This window comes from Schistocerca gregaria, chromosome 1 (assembly GCF_023897955.1).
Source record: "Schistocerca gregaria isolate iqSchGreg1 chromosome 1, iqSchGreg1.2, whole genome shotgun sequence".
NCBI classification, from domain to species: domain Eukaryota; kingdom Metazoa; phylum Arthropoda; class Insecta; order Orthoptera; family Acrididae; genus Schistocerca; species Schistocerca gregaria.
The window spans coordinates 408,557,681-408,578,268 of record NC_064920.1 but is presented as its reverse complement, the minus strand read 5'-3'; the positions used below and the strand labels follow the sequence as shown (position 1 = coordinate 408,578,268).

Below are 20,588 nucleotides of genomic sequence, written 5' to 3'. Positions count from 1 at the left end.
TATGTCGAAAACTCGCCCTGTCAGAAACTAAATTTCCAAACTTCAAGCACAAAGTGAAAGAGAGATAGGAAAAACTTAAGAGAACGCAGAGAGAGCATGATGAAGCTGAATGTGCAATTGTGTAATGTTGTAGCACTGTAGGTGAGCGTTCTTCCGGACAGCAACTGGGAGTTGTAAGCTGTATATGGAGAGAAGCATGTGCTGTATTACTTTGCTGGGAGGATGTACATACTGCACCTGCTGTGTTTCTTCGCGCACTTTGGCGTCTTCAGCTGTAGAAATGACAGTTGAGTTTGACTTATGAGGAAAATGGTTTAGGTTACGTCACCACGATAACAGCTTTTGACAATGTCAACGTTATACAGGCATTGCAATTATCAGTGATACAATACTAGAAGCGAAATGTTATCTGCAACAACTGCACCAACCAAACGGCAGTTACAACAGTCGAAGGACATAAAGTTAAAATGATATTGAAAAGAAAGTGAAGCAGTATTATAGCCTTTCCCTCGTGTTTTCAAATTGTAATCTGAGAAGGAGCAAAGGGAACAAAGGTGAAATGTTGGAAGGGAATCAAAACTGAGAGGGAAGAAATAAAAATAGTAACGTTAGTGGATGGCATTATAATTCTGCCAGAGATAGCAAAGGACATAAAACATCACATAAATTCATACACACTATTACTTATAACTTCAGAGGTCACTTGAACGGAATGGATACTGTCTTGAAAAGAGAATGTAAGATGAACGTCAACAAAAGGAAAACAAGGACACTGGAATGTAGTGAAATTAAATCAGGTGCTGCTAAGGTAATTAGGTTACGAACTGAGTCGCTGAAAATAGCAGATTTTGTTTGCTATTCTGTCAGCAAAATAGCTGAAGATTCCCGGAATAGAGAGAATATAACACGCAGTCCGGCAATAGTGAGGAAAGTGTTTCCGAAAAAGTTTGAGATTTTGACATGCTACATAAATTTTCTTAAAGTCGGTATTTTATGAGGATATTTGTCTTTAGTGTACCATTGTATGGAGTAAAACGTACACGACAAACACTGCAGACAGGAAGAAAATAAAAGTCACAGAAGAATTGAGAAAGTTAGATGGATTGGTCAGAGGAAACGTACGATTTTGCAGTGCTTGTATAGTTAAGAATGTTGCAAGCCACTGCGGCGACTACAGCCGTTATAAAATAGAAGAAATGTATTCGTAGTTGCGTATACAATCAATCAGCAGCTGTGTAACGGAATGACGACAGTGAAAATTTGTGCTGGACCGGGATTCGAACACGCATTCCCGCTTTACTCTAATGGTCGCCGTAACCGTTCCGCGTATATGTGCGCGACTCACAGCCAAACGCAAACTTCCGTATGTCATCGTTCATGCGTCACAACCTGTTCTCGTACACACACATGTAATTTCTGTACAGGGCAGGACATTTTAATTGAAATTCGTTGCCCGGTATCTTCGGATAAGTAAAATATTGCAGTGCCTTTGTTTTTTGAGAATAACGATGCAGTGTTCCTTCGGACGTGCATTACATAATCTGAGTAGGAGTAGAGATTGTGCCGCTGGAACGACGACGTATGGGAGTCGAGGTCTGGCCGTGAGTTGCGAGAGGGTAGCCAAAGCGCATAGGCGATCGCCAGAGTAAAGCGGGAAATCGGGCTTCGAGTCCTGCTTCGGCACAAACTTTCACTGTCGTCATTCCCTAGTACAGCTGATACTTGTTCGTATTCGCAACTGTGAATGCGTTTCATGAAGAATGAAGGTTGACTGGGCTCATCCTAAGGCTTCAATAAATAACATGTTTGGTAATGGAGGGTGTAAAAATTATAGGAGAAGACCAAAACGTGACTTCATTACGAGTGACAGGGTTCAAATGGACTTGGGGTACAGTAGTTACCCAGATTCCAAGAGACGTGGAAAATATTCGCTGATGAGCCAAAACATTATAACCACATGCTTAATAACTTGTTAGCCCGTATTGTAACGAAATACATCACTGGTTGTGACTTATCAAGGATCCGACAGTTTGTTAGTATGTTTGTGGGGGTATGTGGCACTAGATAGATGTCTAGGCGCAGGTGATGTAATTCGCGTAAATAAAAGGCCGCTGATTTGCGTACGCGTTGATGGCGCTCGATAGTGACCTGGAAGTGTTCCACAGAATTTAAAATTACATCAGTCGAATTTGCTCGCCGGGACATCAACGTGAGTTAACTATAATGTTTCTCAAACCACTGTAGCACCGTTCTGGCTCCGAAACACAGACAATTGTAATACCGAAAGATGACATCGCCATTGGGGAAGACATCAAGCTTGAAGTGATACAAGTGTTTTGCAGCTGTCAGTGTGTCTTAAATTACTAGGTCCCATGCAAGCACAGGGGAATGGCTCCCATAGTATAATATTGCTCCCACCAGCCTGTGTCCGTGGCGCTCTGCACGTTTCGAGCTGCCGTTCACCTCGATGGTGGCGTTTGTGGAGACGGCCATCGACGTAGTGTAGTTAAGATGTTAGGTGGTTGGTTAATTCAGGGGAGAGGACCAACCAGCGAGCTCGTCGGTCCCGTTTGATTAGGCAAGGGTGGGGAAGGAAGTCTTCCGTGCCCTTTCACAAGAGCCATCCCGGCATTTACCTGAAGGGAAATCACGGAAAACTTAAACCAGGATGGCTGGACGCGGATCTGAACCATCGGCCTCCCGAATGAGAGACCAGTGTGCTTTCCACTGCGCCACCTCGCTCGGTAGCAAAAATATGATTCACCCGAAGATACGACAAGTGTCCATTGATCAACGGTCGAATCCTAATAGTCACGTGCCCACTGCAATCGTAGCTGATAATGTCGTTGCGTTAACATGTGAATACGTAAGGATGGTCTGTTGCAGAGGTCTATGTTCAACAATGTACCATGAACGACGTGCTCCGAAACACTTGCTCCTGCATCAGCATTGTGCTCTTTCGGCAGAGACGCCACAGATCATCCTACTTTATAGAGCAGACAAGCCTCCGAGTCCCCCGTTCTATGAACAGTCGTGTACGTTCAACCATTTGCGCGTAGTGGTAGTTTCACTGTCCTCCTACCCTCTTCCGTAGATGCTCACGACAGTAGCACGTGAAGATTCGACTAGCTTCGCCGTTTACGAGATACTCGTTCACAGGGTGTGCATAATAATAATAATCTGCCCTTTGTTAAAATCGCTTATCTGACTGGATGTCTCCATTTGCAACCCATATCTTCGCTAGGGTAATCCTCCGTCCGTGTCTGCTCCGCTTACATGCTTCTATTATCGCGTCACGTGGCCGCAACACCACCAGGCAACATCCAAAGTCGCGGTGGACAGTACTCAAAACGTTTTGGGTGATAATGAAGACTAGCGGTGGAAGTTGCATTCAACTTACATGAGGTCAGATAAGAACAGCCAATTATCGATACTATCTTTCGACATGCTACTTTCTGCTATAATCGTTCTGATGACGACCCATTACCTCCTGCCTTACGTGCCCTGTTTTCAGTCAATCAGTTTCAACTTCTTTATTACTTCTCTGATTTCGAAACAAGAGGTAATGGGAACCTTGTATTTAGATTTCAGGTAAGAATAGTACCAGAATTTAGTAAAATATTTATTCTGATATTATATTTTAAAGTTCGTGGAAACCGAAGTCCTCTCTGGCGAACTGAGAGAAATATTGCGTTGGCTTGAAATGACATGGAGCCCGCGGTGATGGTTACTTGTTCTGAAAATAGCTATCATGGAATTAAGCAAGTAGTCCATTGTCCGGTCTGCAAACTCGGTGGACGTGGAAAGTCGAGCTCTACTGCTCTGTGTTGACGTTGACTTCCTCGTGCCTAAAGGCAGACTGGGAACAGGTATTTCTTTAGTAAATGGGGTGCGTCAGAGGAGACCATAGACGTTCAATAACTTGGCTAGAAGGCCTTCTTGCGAAGTGGCGGTGCTGGAGTGAACCCCGATAGCTACAAAGAAGGAGCCGGAGCGGAGGGGCGTCCTTTATCGGCAGCTGCTGCTGGCGTTGGCGACCGTACTGTGGAAGGTTGTTTAGCTGTTGCACAATAACCCGCTCGCCACCTGCTGTGAAGAAGATTGTGTCCGTGGAGCACCGTTTTTCATTTCACAGATGAGATTTAATGGCCCCGTTTAAATTTAGTATGTGTTCTTACATGCCTTACCCAGCGGAATATTTTAATTTTCCAGTGGCTGTACTGATATTGACTTCCCTAAACAGTTACGACGAAATCGTTACGTAATATTATTCTAAAAACCTTCCCAACAGTACGAAATTCAATCGACACTCGAGCATCATCGTGGGGTTATGTAACCGCGGCAAGAAAAAATGCGGAGGTTACCATTTGCTTGTACGTGCTTTGCTTTTTTCAATCTCCTTCTTTGCTGACCTTCTTGGTGTACGTTCAATAACCCTTGTAGTCCTACTTGTGCGGGTCCCCCACACTCTTGAGAAATCTTCTAGGTTGAGTCTCACGAGTGTTTTGTGAGCAATCTCCTTTGCAGAATGATTGCTTTTCCCTAGTAATCTACAAGTGAACCGAAGTCTGTCATCTGCTTTGTCTCTTTGTCTGTGACTGAGTCTATGCGATCGTTCCATTTCATTTCCCTACAAATTGTTATACTTATGTACTTGCATGCGTTAACAGATTCCATTTGTGACCCACTAACTGGGCTTCTACATTTTTCGTTGTGTGAAGCACAGAATTTTACATTTCTGGATATTTAAAGCGAGTCACCAATCTTCGCAGCACTTCTAAATCTTATAAAGATTCGACTAAATATTTGCGCAGCTTTCTTCAGACAGTAATTCATTATAGATAACCACATCATCTCCGAAAAGTCTCAGGTTGCTATTAATGTTGTCTGCAAGGTCATTAATGTACAACATGTAGAGCAATGTTCCCATGGCGCACCCTCGAAGTTAATTCTACGTCAGTTGATGACGCATCATCAAAGATAACATGCTACGTCCTCTCTGTCAAAAAATCCTCAATCTAGTCACTGATATGCAGTACAATTCAAACGCTTTTGGGAAGTCAAGAAATACGGCATTTAAACATTTTGGGGTTGAAGCTCTTCTGCTCATGTTTACTTACAAATATATTTGTTTTTGGAGAGTGTCCGCCTTGATCAGAATACAGTTTTTTTCCTCTATTTCTTAGACCAGTTTCGCTAAAGTTTCAGCGACGCCAGTGTGTTTTTGTTTATTATTAATCTTCTTACCAAATACTGTGGAATTCTTGGATTTTTCATGTTATTTAATGTAGTTGTTTTGATTTACAGTTCGTCACTCTTTCTAGTTTCCACATAATCTTCACTGTAGAGGCCTTCGAAACAACTGCATTAAATAACATAAAATTCCAGGAATTCCACAGCATGCCGTAAAAAGAAAATATAAAAAAAAAACACTGATGCAGTTATTTCAGCGAAAAATGTCTGGGAAATAAAAAGAACAAGAAAAATTGTGTTTTGTTAAAGGCGGATCCTCTCTAAAAACAAATACTCCATTTACCTGGCTGCATGGTCTTATGATGTATTGTGAAAAAAAGTGCGAGATCGGTTTCAGATATTCGATGTTTTTGAAACACACGCTTGCTGGATGCGGTAGAAGATGGTTTAGGCCGTCAGCGAATAAGTCTGTTGTCGGATCGGCGGGCTCGACCGTAAACTAGTTCGGCAGGCGTCGGAAAAGCGCGGAGCGGACCAGCCAGGCCTTGGAAAGCGCGCGCAACCACGCCGCCTACGGCGCCTGCCGCTGCCGTACAAGTCGTGCCCGCTCGTGCACGTAGGACGGACACCGCGTTATGTGGCTGGGGGCGACATCCCACCCTCCTCCTCCTGCCGCTTCTCTGTCTGCCACTAGGAAACTTTCGAATGTCGCATGGGTAACAACTATGGGGAAATGACACCGGTATCACTGACCAAACGTTTATTACTGTTATTGGGGAAAAAAGAAATTTCTATCATCGCTGGACTAAAAGAAGTGATCGCTAAATAGGACACATCCTGAAGCATCAAGCAGTCTTCAGTTTGGTAATGGAGGAGACAAAAGTCATGAGATAGGGGTACATCCTAACATCGTGTCGGACCCCCTTTTGCCCGGCGTAGTGCAGTAACTCGACTTACCATGTATTCAACAATTTGTTGGAAGTATCCTGCAGAAATATTGAACAATGCTGCCTCTACAACCGTCGATAACTGGGCAAGTGTTGTCGGCGCAGGACTTTCTGTGCACGAACTGACCTCTCGGTGATGTCCCACAAATATTCGATGATATTCATGTCGGGCGATCTGGGCGGCCAAATCATTCGCCCGAATTGTCCAAAATATTCGTCAAACCAATCGCTAACAATCGTGGCCCGGTGACATGACATAGTTTTATTCGGAACATGAAGTCTGTGAATGGCTACAAATCTTCTCCAAGCAGCCAAACATTACCATTTTCAGTCAGTGATCGGCTGAGTTGGACCAGAGGACCGAGTTCATTCCGTGTAAACACAGCCCACACCTTATGCAGCCTCCACCAGCTTGCACAGTGCCTTCTTGACAACTTAGGTCCATGGATTCGTGGGATCTGCGCTATACTCGAACCCTACCATCAGCTATTACCAACTGAAATCGGCAGTCATGTGATCAGGCCACGATTTACCAGTCGTTAGGGGTCCAACCACCACCACCTAAAGAGGTGGTGGTGGTCCAACCGACATGGTCATGAGCCTGGGAGAGGCACTGCAGGCGCGTCAGTAGTCTGCTACCATAGTCCATTAAAGACACATTTCGCCGCAATGTCCTAACGGATATGTTAATCGTACGTTCCACATTTCTGCTGTTACTTCAGACAATGTTGCTTGTCTGGTAGCACTGACAACTCTACGCGAACGCCGCTGATCTCGGTCGTTAATTGAAGATCGTCGGTCACTGCGTTGTCCATGGTGAGAGCTAATACTTGAAATTTAGTATTCTAGACACACTGTTGACACTGAGGATAGCGAAGTATTGAATTCCCTAACGTTTTCCGAAACGGAATGTCCCATGCATCTAGCTCCAACTTCCATTCCACGTTCAGAGTCCGTTAATTCCCGTCGTGCAGCCATAATCTCGTGAGAAACCTTTTCACATGAATCACCTGTGTTCTAATGACAGCTTCGCCAATGTGCTACGCTTTTATACGTTGTATACGCGACATTATGCCATTTGTGTACGATCATATCACTATCCCATTACTTTTGTCACCTCAGTGTGTAGTAAGGATTTTCAAATGGATGTTGGTTGTAGTTGCCATGCACAAGATAGACTAGCGTGGAGAGGTGCCTCAAACGATTCTATCTGTCTATGGTACTGAAGATCACGACAACAGCTCGGCAACACATTCGGAACCATAACGTTTGACAATCTGGAGGGGGAAATTCCTCGGAAAGCGCAGGCTAACAAAGGGAACTCCCTATCGCACCCCCTCAGATTTACTGGCAAGAGGGCGCAGTGGACAGCCCGTCGAAAACTGAACACAGATCAAGCATGAAAACAGGAAGAAAGTGCACTGAACTGTGAAAGAAAAAAAGCAAGATAGAAACAGTGATCTGCCCCATCAGAAGAAGTGCAGCATAGAGCAGCGTGAGTAATCTATGGCGTCGTAGTGGTTACGGTGCCAAGCGGGCGAGCCGAGTTCACAACTCCTTCGAGCCAGTCTTTTTTCCGGTTGTTCGGTGTATTCAGATTTATGTGTGTGTCGTGCTGTAATGCGCGTTTGCAACAACGAGGTGTATGGAAGGATGACAAGGCAACAAGCCAACCGAATCTCCACCGGAAAACACGTCTGGTGTGTCTCACACGGTATAAGTGACTACGTGTGTCTCGTGATAAGAATCTCACATCGACGCATTAGCTTGTACGCCTGTTTAGTAAGTGAGATATGCCTCCTTGACCGATTTAGTTGTTGGTATGAATGGGATTGTTATCACTCCCAAGAAAATAATAGAAACATAATAGCTTATCACATAAGCCGCAACAAACGAATGCAACAGTTTCACAATCATACAGTTCCTCTGTGCTCTCTCAAAACATATATTTTAACACGGTTTTGAAGTTGCGTTCCGTTCTGGAAGTTTTGACTCTTGAATTCCTTTGTTATGACATAGTTTGCAAACGTTTATTTGTTGTTTTTATTTCTGTGAGACGTCTATGTGGTATTCCGCCTGCTCTTTCTATTCATCACATTTACTTACGACAGTGGTGTATTTTTACCACAGGGCTCATATTCTGTAACCAGTATGACAGCTGCCAAGACTACATGAAGAGAACAAATATTTGAATGATGGACGGCCAGTTCATGATGCTGAGGAAAAATAGAATTAAAAAAAAAAAGGCACGAGGAAGTACTGAATCCGGTGTATCCGCTTTGCAGTCTAACACCGTGACCACTTAATAACAACGGCATGGCTCTTCCACATCGCTCGATATTGCACTTATTAGGCTTGGACCGTTCACTATTTCTGTTTTGCTTTTTTTTTTTAAAGTCCAGCACACCTTCTTCCTGTTTTCATGCTTGATTTGTATTCAGTTTTTGTCAGGCTATCCACTGGGCACTGTGCCATCTTACCACTAAATCTGAGGAGGGTGCGATGGGAAGTTTCCCTTGTAAGTATGAATCGCCGTTCCACAGAAAAATCGTGCGAGAAAGATCTATTATCGCCAACTTTGTGACTACTTCAATGACGGCAAGTTTGTACTATACTGCAGCTAGCTAATTAATGAAACACGTAAGTTTTGTTGTCTTGCGTGTCTTTTAACTCTTCTGGACAGAGGACAAAAAAGATTGCATTGGACATCCAATTTCACACATTTCACAGTGTATATAACCATGATGCCGGGTGTTGGCCCTGTGTGCCTCGGTCGTATGCAGTCCTGATTGTGGCGCTCACCTGCACGGCGCCAAACACGCATACGACCATCATTGGCACCAAGGCAGAAGCGACTCTCATCGCTGAAGACGACACGTCTCCATTCGTCCCTCCATTCACGCCTGTCGCGACACCACTGGAGGCAGGCTGCACGAGGTTGGGGCGTGAGCGGAAGACGGCCTAACGGTGTGCGGGACCGTAGCCCAGCTTCATGGAGACGGTTGCGAATGGTCCTCGCCGATACCCCAGGAGCAACAGTGTCCCTAATTTGCTGGGAAGTGGCGGTGCGGTCCCCTACGGCACTGTGTAGGATCCTACGGTCTTGGCGTGCATCCGTGCGTCGCTGCGGTCCGGTCCCAGGTCGACGGGCACGTGCACCTTCCGCCGACCACTGGCGACAACATCGATGTACTGTGGAGACCTCACGCCCCACGTGTTGTGCAATTCGGCGGTACGACCACCCGGCCTCCCGCATGCCCACTATACGCCCTCGCTCAAAGTCCGTCAACTGCACATACGGTTCACGTCCACGCTGTCGCGGCATGCTACCAGGGTTAAAGACTACGATGGAACTCCGTATGCCACGGCAAACTGGCTGACACTGACGGCGGCGGTGCACAAATGCTGCGCAGCTAGCGCCATTCGACGGCCAACACCGCGGTTCCTGGTGTGTCCGCTGTGCCGTGCGTGTGATCATCGCTAGTACAGCCCTCTTGCAGTGTCCGGAGCAAGTATGGTGGGTCTGACACACCGGTGTCAATGTGTTCTTTTTTCCATTTCCAGGAGTATAATAGCTAACCATGGCAGTGATAACAACAGACGACCAACACAATATCACCTAGTGCACGGATCGGTGAGAAACGCAACTGTACAGCATTTGAGACCATGCACATGACAGACGCCCTGGAACTGAAGCTGCGCTAGCGACAGTGTTGCTGGCTTCGTCTTCGAGGTTTTCAAATTCACGCGTTTCTTTTGTGGCCAAGGCCGCCGAAATAAAAGGGACGATCGAGGTCTGTCGGTGCTCCCTCTCCTCTTGACGCCCTAAGCCCGGACCTGTCTATGAATCGTGCCCCGTTCCAGTCGCATTGTGGTTGGGGAGGGACAGACACACAACATTGAAAACAAAGCGATGACGTTTTCGCAACATCAACGACGCGACCTCAGTGGGAGACAGCGGCCGGAAATCGCACCAAAAGTCCGCCCACCAGGAGACAGGCTTCCGTAAAAGTCTTGCCTGAGCCAGCCACATTCCCGCTGAGCCGAGGGCGCGGAAGCGCGCCAGATCTCAAGGCAGTTCACCGGCAGACAGTGTAACCGCGCGTCAGCTATCGGCTTGCTTTTTCCTTGCTGTGCTCTTTCTCCTCTCTTTGTAGCCCCAGTGTTCGATAAACTCCTTAGTTTCAGCGTTTTATTTTTTAATGCTGTTTCTAGAATTGTGTCTGAGCAGAATGATGGTGTTCTAATGGGGTCTGAGCCGGTTTGTAATCCCTATCTTAAATAATATAAAATTTATTCATCTGAAAGGCACTTTTTATCAGGAACTACAGGGAAAAAAATTTTGTGAAAAAATATGGCTTGTAGTTTACACACTTCTAACCACGTTAACAGGAATATTTCTGAAAATAGTGATTAGTTTTAAGATGATAATTAGTTTTGTAAAAGTAAACATTAATTATCTGTCTACATTTTCTATATAGACAAGGTTAAAATATCCACAACATTCAAATTAGTATATCCTGTAATTTTGAACACATTCGGGCAAGTATTAGCTGGGGAAAGTGCACTTTATTCTTAAAAAAAGCAACTTACGGGAAACAGCCATTAAAATTGCCAGTTCATCCCAGCTCCTTAAAATGGATTGTCTTCATCCTCTTCCATTTCATCTTGCAGTGTCCTTTACCTGCTCCTCTGCGTTGTCTTGTCCTTGTTTCGAGGTCTCTGACAGCTCTATCAGATGCCCTCACTTTTCTTTGTGTAAATTCAACATTTGTTTCACTGTGTAGCGAGTAACAGTTTTTAGCAGGTAGCAGTCTTTTTAGGGGCTTCACACTTTGCAACATTTCCTTCAGCAACCGTTGCCACTGCATCAAAGACACCACAATACAGTGTAGCAATTGACACAAACACTATCTTGGGAATTCTGGCTCAGATTACGTTGTTGCTGGATTCTTTAGGATTCTGGGTGCAACCATGAAGAAATTTTTTCTGTAATCTTACATGTGACAAATCTGTGAATGTTTCTTTCAATAACTCCACTATGGCAAAAGATATAGCTGGTTTGTGAAAAATTTTTGACCATTTTGATGTTCTTTGTTGTATTTGCACCATGAATCGCTTTCTGGGGGCCATAGGCCATAAATCGGTTTATCGTCTGCTGAAGAGAAGTGAAACAAAACTGGTAATGCAACTTATCACATTTTGCCTGATGGCCATGATAGGTTCTCTGAGTCCATTCTTACCATCTAACCCTCTGCCATCTTCTAATTTCTCTCATTGTATGAAATTGTCAGTCCTCGGAGCCTCATACCCATTTGCTTTTATACATGAACTATGCACTCCAGTTTAGTGATAGTTACATTCTCTCCGTGTGGCTTCGCTTCCACAGCTGCTTTTAAAGTTTTTAAATTCCCACCTCCTAAGTAACTGACGAATCTTCAGCTGTTCACATTCTTGGAAAATGGTCATGCCCTTACCGTGTTTTTCGTTAAATTCTTTTTTTTTTTTTTAACGAATGAATAGTCCAGGTGTGTTATATATCACTGGAAAGTGGAAATTCCATAGATTAAGATCAATGAAAATTTGGGAATTTTCAATATTTCATTGAGAACCGGACGAAATGATTTCCATTTACAGGTTTACGGAGTCAGTAGTACGGTGATGATATTGTAGTTGATTAATTAGTAGACTCTTGAACTGCTACTGCTTTGTGTGCTAGATTTCCCGAACAAAAACAATTTTTTGAAGCTCTGGGACCGGCTAGAAATAATGAATCAACCCGGAACTCGAACACTGAGCTGTCAACACGCAGTGCTCTACCTTGCAGTTCTCTGAGCAAACGTCACGGCAAGATGTTGAGGTTCATTGAATGGCCGCCTCTGTAATGCAGGATTTTTCTTTGCCCATGAATGTACTGAAGAACAATGTGTTATTCACGCGTGAAAACATAGCAGTGTAACTTATCATCGTAAGGTTTAGAACTTTTTCAGTGTGATCAAGTAGTTTAACAAATGGAGAGGGGACAGGTACAGAATATGTACTCTCCAAATAGAGGCGATCAGAGTTGCGGCACCACGGTAGTGCAGTGGTCTTGTACTATTATAACTGCTATATCGGCCGTACGTGAGGAACTGTAGAGAAACATGTACGTGGCAAGTGTTTAATCACCGGCGTGAGTGATAAATATATGTACCATTAAGTTTTGTTGTTGGTGTGTACCTATATCTTGAATCATATCCTGATTCTCTTCCACACTCATTGATGATGTTTGTTATTAGCCGGGAAGGTAATCCGAAACGCGGTGTTTGGATTGTTCTTACTTGTGCTGATGATGGAAGATGGAAACTGGTGCAGTATGTTTGGGAACATTCTCTTGGCCTACCAAGACTTCTTTGGTCCGTATACGACTTAACGTCTGTCCCAACGTGAGATGTCAGAGAAGAGACTCGAGAGAAACATCCTGTCAAATCTATTACTGCGTATTTAAAAAATTTGAAGCTATATTAGAAATGACGTAAGATGTTTATCTATGGTTTGTCATGGTTTCTGCTCCTGTGCGACGAACAAATCACTATCAACAATACTGCATGCCCTCGCTTTATTCGAAACAGCCGAGGGGCTTGGGATTTAATCAGTGACCCAGAAATGTAGGCCTGTGCTCGGGAACGGAACACTGATATTTGCCCTCCCTACTTTCTGTCCAAATGCAAATTACGAAAATGCTTTCAATTATTTGAATTGGAACAGGCTCACTCTGCGGCAGTGAATAGGGTACTGCAACAGTTTAATAATTTCACATAATTGAAAGATCATTGTAAAGGAGTGAGAGAGGTGGTCGAGGAAAAAAAAAGGTATTCTGGATTTTTATCATCTCGTCGACACAGAGTTGGAAGAGACGAAGCGTCATTTCGGATTTGGGAAGGAAATCAGCTTCAGCCGAATATCCCGGATATTTGCATGAAATGAAGTACCGAAACCACTGAATAACCAAACCAAACCAAGGATTTGAATTCCAGTTCTTCCGGATATAAGACCGATCTCTGTCTCGGTTCTAGTACCGACGCGATCGGTTGCTGAAGCGGGATTAGCTGCGATTGCCAACGTGCGACATTGGCAAGTGAAGTAAAGTGAGTTCGTGTAGTGCCGGCGGGCGTGCGTTAGCCGTGGTGTCTCCCATCGGAATGAGTGCCGAAGGGTCTTGACGCGGAATGCCGGTGTGCGCCGGCCGCCATATTAGGTGTCGCAGCCGCCGTCCCACACATGGGTCGGCTGTGCTGAATAAGGCCGAGCGGGGCCCCTACCCCGGCGACGCTCCCCCCTCCACCGCCTCCTCCCCCACCCGCACACGCGGAGGCGGCAGGCGTCGGCGTCGCGACGGGCGCGCGCTCAGTGCCGGCAGAACCTGCGCCCAGGGAGCATGGGTCGCGAGAACAGCAACAGGTCAGTGGGCGTGCGCCAGCTCTGGCGCTCCGTCGCCGCCGCCTTTAGGTAAACAAGCCAGCGTGGGCGGTCCCCGCGCGCTCTCTGCCTGCCCGTCTGTGCCTGCTCTCAGCTGTGCCTGCACCTGAGCGCTCTACCCCTTTCGCACGTGTGATTCTGAAGTGTTGCACCAGTGGTTGAGTGATTGTGTTGTGCGGAATCGTCGACGTCGCAGCTTGTCGTGCTACGCTGCACGTCAGTGTTTTGACGGTGTGTTTCTTAAAAGTGAATCGTCTTTCTCTGTTATACTGGTTCCACACAAATGTTCCACAAACGTGCTGCTTGTCGCTAAATTGTGGTGTGGTTTTCATTAGTGAGGACAAACAGCAACACAGTGCGTCCTATTTTTCGAAGACACTCTTTCGAGTTAAGGCTGTAGAAAATTAGCCATCTGAAAAAAGCACACCTCCGTGTTCCACACGTTTTTGATTACAGAAGGAAAAGTAGCACAGTCTCGGCTCTATTCAGTGATGCATGTAGCGAATATTTTCATACATCGGTAGTGTACTCATAATCAGCGAAATATTACCCGACATTGCAGTGAGATGATATTCACCCTTCATTCTCTGTGCCCTACACTATTCGAAGATGTACCTGTTTTAGTACTTTATATAAGTGCCGTGTGCATACATCTTCATCTGTAATTCGCAAACTACTGTGCGGTGTTTGTAGAAATTTCATAGTAAGTCATCATTATTATTATTGTCTCCCTCCCCCCCCTCCTACACCCTTTTGTAGCACTCATGGTTGGTGAGCGGAAATGACTGTCCATATGCGTCCTTAGAAATCTGAATTTTCTACTTTTTCTGTTCTCGTAAGTACATGAGAATGTACTTGGTCACGAACCTGAGTAATGCGATGTCTTATTTTTACTGTTTTAATTCTGGGTATTGCATTTCGAGTGAAACGAGACCCTATATTAGGTTGTACGTTACAGCACCCAGAAAGTCGCAGCCTAAATCCATTCCACGGCTTGACAGTTTCTTTCTTGCCTTCATATATAGCGAGCAGTAGTAAACACTTCGAGTTTGTGGAAGCCTCCGAAAAGGTTTCGTTAACGCTGCGATCGCGATTTTTGCCTATAGAGTTCTGTTCTGTTGCTCAGTGATAGTAGGCTTAGCATGTGTTACGACGAGCTTGATGGGATAGTGCGTGAAGGACGAATCGGCTATCCTTTGGCGCTCAGCTTTACAAAAATCGTTCGTCTTGTTGTTATCACCTGGTGTTGAGATTAGTTGCTGTACATTTTTTTAGAAATTTTGCACGTCTTCAGTGTTAATTGGAATGACATTTATAAAGATTGATACTCCCTGCAGATTCCAAGGTACACCACCTGTGGAACTGAATTACTGATGGCTCGGTACATCACCTGTGGAATTGAATTCCTGGTGACTCTTCAGCCTCACCATCGGGCGATCGTGATTCCAAGGTACACAACCTGTGGAATTGAATTACTGGTGGCTCGTCGGCTTCTCACCATCGGGCGATAGCGCAGGCGCCAGCCACCAGCAGCTTTCACCGTCATGTGGAAAATTAGATATTTTAATAATCATGAACGGCATACTAATCAGTCAAACTTAGCATATACAGAGTAACATTTTCAAGTTGTAGTTCCAAAGTAGCTAAGTTGAAGTAGCAAAGAAATATTTGAGTGATATCAATTATATCTCTGTCGAAGGGTAAGGAAAAGACACTGCACTAAGTTGTGTAGAGGCGATCACAGTGTAGAAGTAGCACTCAAAAACTAACACGCGCATTAAGGGTCCAGGAGTTTCTGGATGTGAGATCCCGCGATTCATCAATCGTGATTGGAAAACATTGTAAAATCTGATCCGCTCAGATGCATCAGATTTCTACCTCTAAATGCAGCGCAAAAAATGTCAGATGATGTGTAATATTAGTGTTTTCTGTTGGGCAAGTAGTGGAAGACGTTTTGGCGAAGAGGTGTTCCACTTTTCTGATGACAGGTGAAACGGAAGTAAATGGTCTACAGTTTATAAAAATGCATAGATAGTGAACAGTAATCTTTAGATTCCATAGAAAGCTACTGATGTAGTCATGCTCTTGATTGGTAACTCAGTACGAATTATTACATGACGAATAGTCATTTATTTATTTTTTCAACCTATGAACGTGGACGAGTCGCCTGCAAGTATTCATGTTACACGGAACTTTTTAGAATTTTAGCTTTTGTAATCACTGCCAACTTGGCCTTCTCCTAATGTCGGGGTAATTAATTGTTTGCCTGTAAATGGGATAGAGTCGCATTGTTCGGAATTTCCGTACTACTGTGTCGTATTCAAATTTGTCTCCGACTTGTAATATGTACAGTGTTGGGTGTTCCTGAAACCAAGAGGTGTACGCAAGTGTTCCATCGTTACACTGCTTTGTAGAATATGGAGAGCGACGGTTCAAACCCACGTCCGGCTCTGTATTTTGAGAAACACTCGGGTGCTCATAAATTTTAGTTAGCGTCGTCTCCCATGATCGAAATTTGGACTAAAACCTCCAGTTTCTGCGCTAACATTTTGACTCACCTTTGAAGTTGGCTCCTGTAGGGTAGAAGACGAGGGTGGCATAACAATTAGGAATGCTTGGGATTGTCATCTGCCGGAGCCGCCATCTCTGTCGAGCTCTTCATTGTTGTTTGAAGATGTTGCGTACGCGCAAGTCGAGTTATTGCGGTAGAAAATTTTTAGCCTGGGAGACAAACATCGCGCACTGCGTTCCAGGTTCTCGCGGTGTGGCCACAAATTGACAGCTTTAGTCGACTGCCGCCGATTATTTATAGAGGTGCGCTAAGGCGGTGGTGGGTGCGGCCCACTACCAGCCGTGGCTCTGTAGAGAGCTGGCCGCGCGCGAAGTGCAATTATACAGCCGCCGGTGCTGAGCTTGAGCGCGGCTCCGACAGCTTGACGTCACGACTCTAGAAATCTCGGGCTTTGCTCGAGCTTTCGACTTCTACTGGTTCTGTCCCCGCGTCGTTCCCAAGGGTTGTTAGTGTGCTGTGGATTTAAATAACAAAATTAACTTTGTACCGTAGACTGCAATATCTTTTAATGGAGCATGTCATCTGTAAACAGCAACAAATAAATGAATAAGGAATATGCTTATTACGATTCACTTTCTCGAGCATTCATTCGCCTACGACCGGTCCCGGCGAAATATACGGGCCCTGCAACGGACGCATGGGCCTCGTCCACGGCCGAGTGATATATGCTGATACTATTCCACGACTGATCACGCCACTAAAATTTAAATCGCGATCGCAGTTACAGCCATTTTAAAGTGACGTATGTGATTTATTAGCCATTGAATTCTTATTTCATTTTTCTCCTTGTTTCATCTCAACGTTACCATCTTGTTTTCAGTCTGATTAGTTAGTTAGTAACAGATTCCATAAATCATTTGAATTATTCTCTTATTGAAATGATGTGAAACAAATCAGTAATTGGTAGTTTTCTTGTACTTCATTCTAGTATGTGATCAAGAATCGAAATGCATATTTGCGAACTGATAACCAATTAAAACATTATGTAAAGTTTTTGAAGGACAACCAACACTTTTGCCTTTGGATGTGAGCTTTACTAAAAAAATTACCATAAATGTTTATGTATCCATACACACAGTATGACAAATCTTCTTGCAAATTAGCATAAATACAACAGGAGTTTGGGAGCTGGTATGACTTAATTTCGTCGGACACAGAAGGAACTAGTGTTATCAGATTTCAAGCGGAGCTGCAACTTGTTTTTGAGGTTCGTTCGTAGTGGCTTGCAGTCTCACTGTGCGAGCCAAAAGTCACGTGACTGTAATGGGAGCCCATGCTGTTGAATCAAGTTTTGTGGTGTATTGGGGAGTCTCGAGCTCGTTCAACACGAGTATCATTTGCCCAGTTGTGTACTCGACTTGCAATACTGTAAGCTCTGGCAGTTAGTATACATTGTCTTAATCGTTGCAGGCACAGGAGTCTGTGAGAAAATAGACATGTGAACTTTAATCCAAGAGAATGGGGCATTTGTGTCAGTTAAGGCAATTTTTTGATTTCTTCATCAAGCTTATGGGCAATTCCTTCTTCCATGTCTATGTAAGTGCAGAAGTGCCAATTTTTAAAAACAGGACTGTCTTCAAGTATTCCTTACGAATATGATGAAACACCTTGAGGAATTTTATGCTATGTCTGAAATGTGCTGTGCCAATTCATGTAGATTGCTAACTGGATGCCGGTATGAAGATACACTACTGGCCATTAAAATTGCTACACCAAGAAGAAATGCAGATGATAAACGGGTATTCATTGGACAAATATACTAGAACTGACATGTGATTACATTTTCACACAGTTTGGGTGCAGAGATCCTGAGAAGTCAGTGCCCAGAACCACCACCTCTGGCCGTAATAACGGCCTTGATATGCCTGGGCATTGAGTCAAATAGAGCCTGGATGGTGTGTACAGGTACAGCTGCCCATGCAGCTTCAACACAATACCACTGTTCACCAAGAGTAGTGGCTGGCGTATTGTGACAAGCCAGTTGCTCGGCCAGCATTGACCAAACTTTTTCAATTGGTGAGAGATTTGGAGAATGTGCTGGCCAGGGCAGCAGTCGAACATCTTCTGTATCCAGAAAGGCCTGTACAGGACCTGCAACATGCGGTCGTGCATTAACCTGCTGAATTGTAGGGTTTCACAGGGATCGAATGAAGGGTAGAGCCACGGGTTGTAACACAACTGAAATGTAACGTCCACTGTTCAAAGTGCCGTCAATGCGAACAAGAGGTGACCGAGACGTGTTACCAGTGGCACCCCATGCCATCATGCCGCGTGATACGCCAGTATGGCGATGACAAATACATGCTTCCAATGTGCATTCACCATGATGTCGCCAAACACGGATGCGACCATCATGATGCTGTAAACAGAACCTGGATTCATCCGAAAAAACGACGTTTTGCCATTCGTGCACCCAGGTTCGTCATTGAGTACACCATCACAGGCAGTCTTGTCTGTGATGTGGCGTCAAGGGTAGCCACAGCCATGATCTCCGAGCTGATAGTCCATGCTGCTGCAAATGTCATTGAACTCTTCATGCAAGTGGTTGTTGTCATGCAAACGTCCCCATCTCTTCATCCCGGGATCGAGATGTGGCTGCAATTACCCTCCTGAACCCACCGACTCCATATTCTGCTAACAGTCATTGGATCTCGACCAACGCGAGCAGCAATGTTGCGATACGATAAACCGCAATAGGCTACAATCCAACCTTTATCAAAGTCGGGAACATGATGGTACGCATTTCTCCTCCTAACACGAGGCATCACGACAACGTTTCACCAGGCAATGCCGGTCAACTGCTGTTTGTGTATGAGAAATCGGTTGGAAACTTTCCTTATTCAGCACGTTGTAGGTGTCGCCACCGACGCCAACCTTTTGTGAATGCTCTGAAAAGCTAATCATTTGCGTATCACAGCATCCTCTTCCTGTCGGTAAAATTTCGTGTCAGTAGCATGTCATGTTTGTGGTGTAGCAATTTTAATGGCCAGTACTGTATATGCCGTCCCTTCATGTCTCTTATGTGCTCCCTAGGTGACAAATCAGGGGACTGGGAAGACCAGTCAAGAATCTGTATATTCCGCAAGGCGTTTGTGGTAAGAACTGCAGTGTGTTGTCTTTCATTACTTCACTGCAATATCCCATCTGATATCCTGATCATGAAAGCAGAGTTTACCACTTTCCTGTTATCATATCTAATAGCTCCACACACCATTATTCCAGGAATTGGAAAGATACGGGTCTTGAATATTGCTGCTTCCTGTGACCTTTCACCTAATTGACTGTGAATACGTTGGCCTCAATCACTCTGCCACAGACAGAAGTGACACTCAACACTGAACACCACTGAATGCTGCTCAGTGTCATAGTTGACCCTTGCTACACATCATGCAAGTATCTGTTACCTGTGGATGGTGTCATATTGTCATTCATCTTTTCATCATAGTCATGTGCATAATCCATACATGTTGTTGCCCTGGATGGAACTGTACCTATTCTTCATGCCCTGATATATTCCAGAGTGCATCTCACTACCATCATTCTATTGTCATTACAGTATAATCTTTCAGTATGATGCTTCCATGTGCCTCATTCCAACAAGTCAAGTTTTCTCAACATATGAAAGCTGTTGATAAGTAGCATGTCAACATCCTGGGCATGCCATCTTGCTATCTCAACCTGGAAATACATAGGCACTCCCAGTAGCCATCGTGTACTTAAACCTTCCATCATCTTTATGAATGGCTTGTTTTGTGCACTGAAAATAAGCTTGCATAAGGATGTCATTTTAACTAGCATATTTCACAGGCATGGAAATACTAGAGTATCGGTTTGGTAGCATTTGTAAAGGTGTTCATAGTGTACTGCTTGCCATTTCTGTCTGTTTATATTTGCAGTTTGGATTCAAGGGACTCATTTAAAATGTTAGATGTAAGTATGACATATGGAAAAATATTTGACATTTCTTGCAGATTGTATTTCTTGGGACTCTACTAATTTTTTGCTGGAGACTCTATCTGACAGGTGATAATATGAGTAGCAGCACTTGTTGTGCTTACTGATAAGCCAGTCAAAGGTCTTTGACAATGTCCTCTGTCAATGTTTAGTAGCAACAGTGGATGCACTAAAAATAAAGAATATAATTTGAGTGCCGGTATACATTTGCTATGAATGACGCTTCATTGAGAAATAGAACATATGGAATACATCTCCACGTCACTTGTTTATTTTCTGTACAGTTGCTTATGATGAGTGAATGACAAGGACCTTTGTGGTGTAATACAGACATATAAACTGCCAGATGTAGCACAAAGTCTAATGACTTTTTATTTAATACTGCTAGAAAACATTTTGGGTATCATGAATTGGTACTGCTAGGTATGTTTTGTATGTTTACTGAGACATTTATATGCATTATA

The 20,588-nt window shown here is 44.3% G+C and overlaps 1 protein-coding gene across 6 annotated transcripts in view; it reads left to right on the top strand.

Annotated features, from left to right (window-relative positions):
- The window catches only part of LOC126349520 (protein phosphatase Slingshot), a 572,249-nt gene that overhangs the window by 529,933 nt on the left and 21,728 nt on the right, over positions 1–20,588 (top strand). Inside the window, exon 1 of one of the 6 annotated variants that reach the window (XM_050002442.1) lies at positions 13,532–13,580. The exons of 4 other annotated variants lie outside the window; for them this stretch is intronic. In XM_050002442.1, the coding sequence (XP_049858399.1) occupies positions 13,558–13,580 (23 nt within the window). In that variant the 5' untranslated portion in view covers positions 13,532–13,557. Of the gene's footprint in view, positions 1–13,531; positions 13,629–20,588 lie in introns of those variants that run through there. One more of the 6 variants, XM_050002441.1, reaches the window with a different exon arrangement.